Source organism: Oryx dammah, unplaced genomic scaffold (assembly GCF_014754425.2).
Source record: "Oryx dammah isolate SB20612 unplaced genomic scaffold, SCBI_Odam_1.1 HiC_scaffold_5, whole genome shotgun sequence".
In the NCBI taxonomy this organism is placed as follows: Eukaryota; Metazoa; Chordata; class Mammalia; order Artiodactyla; family Bovidae; genus Oryx; species Oryx dammah.
The window spans coordinates 58195798-58204356 of record NW_024070189.1 but is presented as its reverse complement, the minus strand read 5'-3'; the positions used below and the strand labels follow the sequence as shown (position 1 = coordinate 58204356).

Sequence of the window (8559 nt, the reverse complement as noted above, 5' to 3'; positions counted from 1 at the left end):
AGGCTCCAGTGGTTGAGGCATTTTATTGGACCTTCCAAGGCTGGTTGTGGGGAGCGTTCCCGCCACCTGGTTATAGGGCTCTGCAGAAGAGACCATCTTGTGCCAGGTCCCTATAGCCCAGGGACACAGACAGGACTACTAAGCCCCCAGAGCCATATGGATAAATGGTATAGTACCTGACCATTTTTGTCTGTGATTACAAATAAAATAATCATAATAAAAATAAAAAAGTCTCTGTTCTGATCACTTTTCAGGTCTTCCTGTTGGGACAGAAATGTGCAAAGCTGTTGAAGTAGGTATGCAGAGTCTTATCTTAGCCTTAAATAGTGTCAGTCCCACTTTCTTCTGATCGTTTTCTCAACTCAGCAGATGCAAAGGGGCTGGCTTGTTCTCCTTTTGATTTCCTCCACAAGGTCTTCTCTTCGGACGTCCACCTGGCCAGGAAGGAAGGACAAGGTGGTATGAGCATCTTGTGTTCCACTGCTGAGCGCCCATGTCTTCCTCTAGTCATCAGGCCTGGCTCCGCTGGGAGCAGGAACCCAATCAAACACGTCAGGGGAGACAGTGCTTCCTGGGGAAGCCAGAGAGACACAGGGTATGTGGGGATGGAGACCATGGGCATAGTATCATGTTATCCCCTTAGTCCTTTAGGGGGCTAATATGAATGCCAGGCTTTTGCCCAGGTCTTGAATGGGCCGCCGCATCCAGAAATGGCATTCATTCTGTGTCCCTCCCCCTTCCTGCTCACCTACTTACCTCTTCCCTGCTGGCCACTGAGCGCAGCTTGATGACCCCGTCCTTGAGCTCTTGCTCACCAATGATGGCCACCAGTGGGATGCCTGTCTCCTCACAGTACTGCAGCTGATTGAGTAACTTGGGGTTCTTTTTGTAGAGCAGTTCTGCCTGCAGGGGACAAGGGAAGAAAAAAAGCTGGCTTCTGCAGTCCTCAGGGACAACCTTCTTGGGGCCCCTCACTCTGATCTTCACCCCAAGAAATCATAGCAATGGCAGGGCCACTATGGACAAGCTTTTATTTCATGTGTGTTCAGCATTCCCAAGTGTGCTGCCACCCGAGGGCTTGCCTCCTCTACCTTGATCCCAGCATCCCATAACTCTGAGACAAGCTTCAGTCTCTCTTCCAGCAGCTTCTTCTGTGCGGATGCCACAAGCACCTGTGTCTCTGTGGTCCGTATCTTCTCCTCCAAGGCCTAGAAAAGAGTTAAGAAAGAGCTGAGCTACCCTTTACGACACCTTCAGTGAGCAAACAGAGCAGGCTCTTGTCAGTATTCTGAGAGCAGGCCCCAAGTCCATCAGGGCAGGCTAGTCTTTTCTCATCTAGCAATTGGGCAAAAATTAGCTCTTAGAAGAATAAGAAATGAACTGAATGGCTTATGCATATGACTTCCCAGAATAAATAATGGAGGGTAAAGGTAGCTTTTAAAGGAAATGGCAACCCACTCCAGTATTCTTGCCTGGAAAATTCCATGGACTGTGGAGTCTGGCGGGCTACAGTCCATGGGGTTGCAAAGAGTCGGACACAGCTGAGTGACTGAGCACACACAAAGGTAGCTTGTGTACAGTTTATGAACAAGCTTATCTCCATCTACTATCTTGTGGATCTATCATAAGGAAGTGATATTCTGCACTCACACAGGCAATCCAATCACCCCTAGCAGTTCTAGTATTGACAGTCAAGAGTCTGTCTTTTACACTAAAGCCATAGGAGGGGTATGGATGGAGGGGAGAAAGAATGCTGCTGCTGCCTGTTTCTTTTTATGGAAAACTATTTCTATTGTTCTTACAATATAAGCTGCCCGTTGGAACTTCAGTTGGAAAACAGTGACCTCAAGAAAAGGATGGGAGCAGTGGGAAGGTTACCTAAGAACAGTAGCAACAGAAGTGGGCCTGAGGCCACGAAGGGCTTTCCTCACATTACTGTAGGTGCTGGAGAGTCAAGATAGCCATCTGAAGGATCCCAGAGCCTCAGATACATGCTTCCCACTTAGAGTATCAGAGTGATTGGGAGCAAGACTAGAGTTAGACTGCCTGCATTCAAATTCTGACTGTGCCACTTAAACCTTTGGCAAATTATTTGATCTATAATCTTCAGTTTCCTTGTCTGAAAAATGTAAATAATAAAAGTAGCTACCTTCTTGGGCTTCCCTCATAGCTGTTGGTAAAGCATCTGCCTGCAATGCAGGAGACCCAGGTTTGATTCCTGGGTTGGGAAGATCTCCTGGAGAAGGAAATGGCAATCCACTCCAGTATTCTTGCCTAGAGAATCCCATGGAGAGAGGAGCCTGGGAGGCCACAGTCCATAGGGTCATAAGAGTCAGACATGACTTCACGACTAAACTACTACTACTGCCCTCAGAAGGCTGTTTAAGAAGTTTTTTAGACAGTGCATGAAAGGCATGAAGGACAGTGCCCAAGCACAGAGGAGTAAAATATTAAGTATTCTGTATTATGAGAAAGATCCAGGTCTTTAGATACATTGGCCTGGATTTCTGACAGCTCTGAGCAAAGTAGGGACCCAGAGCAAAGGATTTTGTGAAGAAAGAATGATTAAAGATCCATCAAGCTGGCCTATATTAGGGTGAGAGTCTGAAGGACAGCAACTGTCTTCTCCCTTTCTTTGCAAAGATGCTCCTTGATCAGTGCAGTACTACTTCCTCCTTAGAGATCAAAGAAGATAGCTCAGGTGCCACCAGCTACCCAGAATTTCCTCCACCCAGCCCCCAGCCCTACCTCCAGCCTCTGCTCCACGATGGAAAAGATCCGCTCTACTCCAATGCTGAGCCCCACACAGGGCACCTTGCGTCCTTTGGGATCAAACATGCCCACCAGCCCATCATAGCGCCCTCCAGCGGCCACGCTGCCCACACCGAGGGGTTCTTCCCCTGCTCGGGCTGGGGGCTGTAGCAGCACTGCCTCATAGATCACGCCGGTATAGTAGTCCAGTCCTCGAGCAAGGCTCAGGTCGAAGGAGATCTGGGGGGACAAGAACATGGGTCAGTATCAGATGAGGCTCAAGGGCTGGCCTTCAGCCCCAGAGCTCAGCTGAGGCTCCCATCCCAACCTGACTCACCTTGTCAGCAATGCCGAACAAGGTCAGATACTCAAATAGCAGCTTCAGGTCTCCCAGGCCCTCTAGGGCCTGCTTGTTCTGGGACAATTTAGGATCCTGAAGCAGCTGTTCCACCAGGGATACTCCACCTGGGGAGACAGATCTGTGAACCAGACTGACTGACAAGAAGAAAAAGATACATGTATGCATATACACTCACACACTCCTCTCTCTCTCTCTCTCTTTCTCCTATGCATGTTCACATACAAAAAGGAATTTCGGCTTTAGCATGAGGGCAGTGGGATGGCTGCTTGGGAGGCAGGCTTTGTTTCTCACCATGCTGCTGGACATAGTCCCCAATGCGGTCAGCCACCTCAGGTGCCAGGCCCTTCTCTCCTACCATCTCATTCTTTACTTCCTCCCAGGACACCTGGACAGACAGATACAGGTCAGGGAACCCTGGACAGCTTCCCCAGGGCAGAGCAAGTATAAGCCCTCTTCAGGGGTGTCTTGAGCAGAAGCTGCCTGTCAACGTATATCCTGGAGCTAATCTCCCTCTGTGGGCATAGAGGCAGGGCCCTCTCTCTCCTAATCTTTTCCGTATCTCAGGGCAAGGTTGGACCTGGGAAAAGAAGAGTCAAGTGTTTGGTAGTTACCTTGTCCAGCTTGTCCACTGAGGAGCAGATGGTGCGGAACTTGCTGTCTGGAACACCACAGATGGCAAACATCCCATCTAAGATGCGCCGATCATTCACCTACAGTGACCCAAGGCACAGTGATAAGGAATCTCTTTACATGGCCCTTTACAGTGCTGGATGCTTAGGCTCCTCTTGCCTCTGTACCAGGACCTTCTCCTGTGAGAGGCCAGGCCCAGCTTTGCCCCCCGCAGCTCCACTCAGCTCTGACCTTGACCAGGAAGTCGCCAATCTGGAGTGAACTCAGGATCTCACACATGATCTTCAGGCACTCTGCATCAGGAAGCATGGGGTCAAATTGCCCAGCAATGTCAAAATCCTGTGGGGAGAGGGGTATTTAGGGGTCCTCAGGGGCCTTGAGGGAGGGCTCCTGGGAGCTCTGCTTTCCCTGGAGGCAGCCTCACTGCACTCATGTGCAGGCCACGTTCTTCATTTTCCATCTGTCAGCCCAGAGGAAAACCCCAGCCTTCCTGGGTCTCTTACCAGGCCTGGTTTTCTTCCCATCTACTGGGTTATTCCTTTCAATATTTGTCCTTATTTCCTTCCACTGTTGTCAGGGGAGTTACCTGGCCTCAGTCATTTTCTCTCTTCATTTGGAAGCTCTGCCACCAGTCTAGATGACAGTACCTCAAATCCAGTTTCCTCATCCTTTGCTGTCATCCTATCACTGTGGTTTAATATAAAGAGCACTGGACCAAGACTTCTAGTCCTATCTTTGCCTTTCTTATCCCTATAGTCTCTTCATCTTTCTGAGCCTCAAGTTTACTCATATGTAAAATGAGGAGAATAATCCCTGTCCTGTATGTGAAAATAATAAAGAAATCTTGGGGTTAGCATTATCTGGGGCATCTAGTTTGTTCAGGACACCATGAGTACTCAATAGGTTCTACTAGCTCAAGGGACTGCTGCCTTACCCAGCCTGCCCCCATACTCACACACTGGTAGAATTCCCGATACCGGCCTCGGGTCATGGCTGGGTTATCCCGCCGATATACTTTTGCTATGTGGTAGCGTTTAATGTTGGTCAGTTTATTCATTGCCAAGTATCGAGCAAAAGGAACCTGATGACAAAGTTAAGGAGAATGGCCCACTTATCACAGTCTAGAAGGTGATGATTCTCACCAACAGAAGCTGGGCTCTAACCCCACCCTGTTTGGGTTAAAACCACCACCTGAAAGATTAACAGCATTTCTGAACATCAGCAAGAATCAACTGTGTTACCACAGGGGCAGCTGAAGTCTCAAAAAAATATTAAGGCTCTTTTCTTTTGGGGCTGTGGTAAGCACAGCAGAGGGGTGGGTAGACTGGCTGGGGAGCAGAAAGGAGGCCCTATTCAGCGATGTCTAAGCAGATGATTTTCTGACATAGCTTGGAGATAAAGGAAACAGGCTTTTGGTCAATTAAGGAGAACGCCGTCCATTAGACAGGACAAGGGAGATGTATTCTGAAGCCAGAGGATTGCTGCCAGAGTCAGAACTGGACCCTGACATAAAGCTGAGGTCTCACTCAGGATTTCAGAAGTCTTCTAAGGCTAGCTATGCTCTGTTTAGCCAAAGTCCAGTTCCTGCTTTAGCGAAAGAATTTCTCTGATTGCAAGATTATATTTGATCCTACCTATGTCTAGCTGCCCTCAAACCTGAGGCTAGAAAAAGCCCCAGCCCAGTGGGGGCCAATCCATCCGAAGTTTAAAAAGATACAGTGAGGTCATATCGAAGAGAGAGAAGCTCCCCACCCTGGTCCTTCAGGTCATAGATAAGCTTAGAGTCTTCTCCATACTTTCCAGTCAGTGTTTCCTGGAGAAAAAACAAATGTGATCACAAAGATAAATATAAAAATTTTAAAGGAGGTTTTAAAAACAAAACCCCCCATTCTAACGATGACTGATTTCAACTTACATTTCCTCTAAAATTCATATATTGAACCCCCAGTCACCTCAGATTAGGTCTCTATTGGGGGACAGGGTCTTTAAAGAAGTAACTAAGCTAAAATGAGGTCATTAGGGTGAATCCTAATCCAGTAAAACTCACATCCTTATAAAAAGAGGAAATCTGGACACAGGAGGGAAGACGACATGAAGACACAGGGAAAAGACACCGTCTAAAAGCCAAGGAGAGAGACCAAGAACAGATCCTTCCCTCATGACCCTTAGAAGGAACCAACAGCTTATCTTGGACTTCCAGCTTCCTGGCAATACATTTCTGTTGTTTAAGCCACCTAGTCTATGGTATTTTGTTATGGCAGCACTTGCAAAACTAATCTAGTTGGTAGAAATAGAAATGAGTACAACCATCTGATGCAGAAATTCTATCTTTGGGAATTTATCCTGTAGGTAAACACCCACTAGGACCAGACATTGTTCTAAGCCCTGTGTCTCCATCCATGAACAAAGGCAGTCCATGCCTTCTTGGATCTTCTGAAGTAATGACAAGAGACAGGCAGTACATTAATGCAAGGAAACAAATTAACAGATAATTTCTGATAGTGATAGCTGCTTTAATGGAAGTAAAATAGGTTGATATGTTAGATAAGGGTTGCTTTAGAAAAGGCATTGGAGAGGATTATTTGAGGAATGGCATTTTAATTAAGATATGAAATGAAAATCTGTCATGTCTAATTTACTCTGAAATTAAAGTCATGCAAAGAGCTAGGGAAAAGGGGAGCTCAGGAAGAGGGAAGAGCAAGAACAAAGGCTCTACTATAGACATATTTAGTATGTTCCAGGAACAGAAAAAAAGACCATGGTAGCAAAGTGGACAAGAGGAAAAATGGCATGAGATGAGAAGGGAAAGGTGGGCAGTTGCCACATCATGTAAGCCTTGTAAGCCTGAATAAAGAGCTTAGATTTTATTATAAATGCACTGGGAGCCAGTGGGTTTTAAGCAGGGAGTGATGCAAAGAATTGCTGTTTAATAGAACTAGAAACCACCTCAAGGTCCATCAATAGGAGACTTGGTTGTGTATTTATCCTTTATACATTTGATCTGCTTATATCTAGGAAACATCTTGGGTACAGGTGACACAGAATTCAGGGTAGTCTGGAGCCATAACAGCTGCCACTCCTGAGAAGGGCTCTCTTTTGGAAGCTGCTGGCTGCAACCAAGGTAAATAAAAAGCAGGCCCTCTCCCTCTATGCCAGTCCCATCCCTCTTCTCATGGAGAAAATACCAAGCTTTGTCTGCAATAAGAGAGAGGCCTTTGGGCCTCACTTCCTTGCCACCCTCTTTGTTGTTGGTATCCCCATTCTTCCACCACATAATTTCTCTTCATCCGTCTCTCACCTTTAGTTCAAATACAGGTGTATCAATCACTTCTGCACCATGGCGCTTGAAGCAGCTGATGATTACATCAAACACCTTCTCCCGAACTGCCATCTGCCGGGGACTATAATCTCTTGTGCCCTTGGAATCAAAATCAGCCAGAGAACCAAGGATGCGGTTTAAAAACAAAGAACAATACAGTCTAGAAATATACAAGTATGACCTCATTGATGATGAATGAAAACTCTGTCCCAAACTTAGATTTCCTACAGGTCACTGAGGTGTAAAACAGGTGCAAACAATTCCCTATTAACTACCACACCCATTAGCTCTCACCTTTCTAAATTTTGACCCATCTTTTACTTTGGTTCTATCTTCCAGAATTCTTGGAACTCTGTTCTCTGAGAAATTTTCCTAAACTCATTTTCTGGGATAACAAAACATTTCCCTGCCTAACAGAAAACATCTACCTGGTGACAGGCAATATAAGCAACTCAAACTGGCTTAACTCATTGAATTCCAAATTTTACAAGTAATATTCTCTCCCAGCATACCTTAAAAAAAAATCCTAGTGAATACTATTTATCTTTAATTTGTTTCTGATAGCCCTATGACATGGACTGAGTAAATGAATTAGAACATGTTGAGAAGGACCTCTTTATATTTTTACTATTTCCTAAGAACTCCAAAATGGATTATTCCTATCAATATTTATCATGTTTGAAATGAAAACTGCAAACATTTAAAAATATTAATTTACTTAACAAAAAAAGAAAATCCATTACATGTTAACATAAATAACATTTTAGGAAAATGTAACTACTTTCCAAAACAAAAAGATTTGGTGAGAAGAGTGACATTGATTTACATTTTTGCAAATCTTTAATGTCTGGATTAACAGAAGTCAGGTCTATTCTCATATATGCTTTTTGCATTCAATTCTGTGGTGATATGTTGTTCCGGTTGAGTATATAAAGAAAATCTAGACTTCAGTTCAGTCGCTCAGTTGTGTCCGACTCTTTGCGACCCCATGAATCGCAGCATGCCAGGCCTCCCTGTCCATCACCACCTCCCGGAGTTCACTCAGACTCCCGTCCATTGAGTCGGTGATGCCATCCAGCCATCTCATCCTCTGTCGTCCCCTTCTCCTCCTGCCCCCAATCCCTCCCAGCATCAGAGTCTTTTCCAATGAGTCAACTCTTCGCATGAGGTGGCCAAAGTACTGGAGTTTCAGCTTCAGCATCATTCCTTCCAAAGAAATCCCAGGGCTGATCTCCTTCAGAATGGACTGGTTGGATCTCCTTGCAGTCCAAGGGACTCTCAAGAGTCTTCTCCAACACCACAGTTCAAAAGCATCAATTCTTCGGCGCTCAGCTTTCTTCACAGTCCAACTCTCACATCCATACATGACTACTGGAAAAACCATAGCCTTGACTAGACGGACCTTTGTTGGCAAAGTAATGTCTCTGCTTTTGAATATACTATCTAGGTTGGTCATAACTTTCCTTCCAAGGAGTAAGCGTCTTTTAATTTCATGGCT

General features: G+C 45.6%; 1 protein-coding gene across 1 annotated transcript in view; it reads right to left on the bottom strand.

Moving 5' to 3' along the window:
• Positions 1 to 4: 4 nt before the first annotated feature.
• Positions 5 to 8559, bottom strand: part of HARS1 (histidyl-tRNA synthetase 1) — a 12410-nt gene continuing 3855 nt past the window's right edge. The window contains exons 3-13 of the mRNA XM_040239897.1: positions 7041 to 7160; positions 5460 to 5555; positions 4698 to 4823; positions 3974 to 4081; positions 3724 to 3822; positions 3404 to 3497; positions 3089 to 3216; positions 2749 to 2991; positions 1092 to 1208; positions 757 to 903; positions 5 to 434 (exon numbers count right to left, since the gene is read on the bottom strand). Coding sequence (XP_040095831.1) covers positions 363 to 434; positions 757 to 903; positions 1092 to 1208; positions 2749 to 2991; positions 3089 to 3216; positions 3404 to 3497; positions 3724 to 3822; positions 3974 to 4081; positions 4698 to 4823; positions 5460 to 5555; positions 7041 to 7160 — 1350 coding nt within the window. The 3' untranslated portion in view covers positions 5 to 362. The remainder of the gene's footprint in view (positions 435 to 756; positions 904 to 1091; positions 1209 to 2748; positions 2992 to 3088; positions 3217 to 3403; positions 3498 to 3723; positions 3823 to 3973; positions 4082 to 4697; positions 4824 to 5459; positions 5556 to 7040; positions 7161 to 8559) is intronic.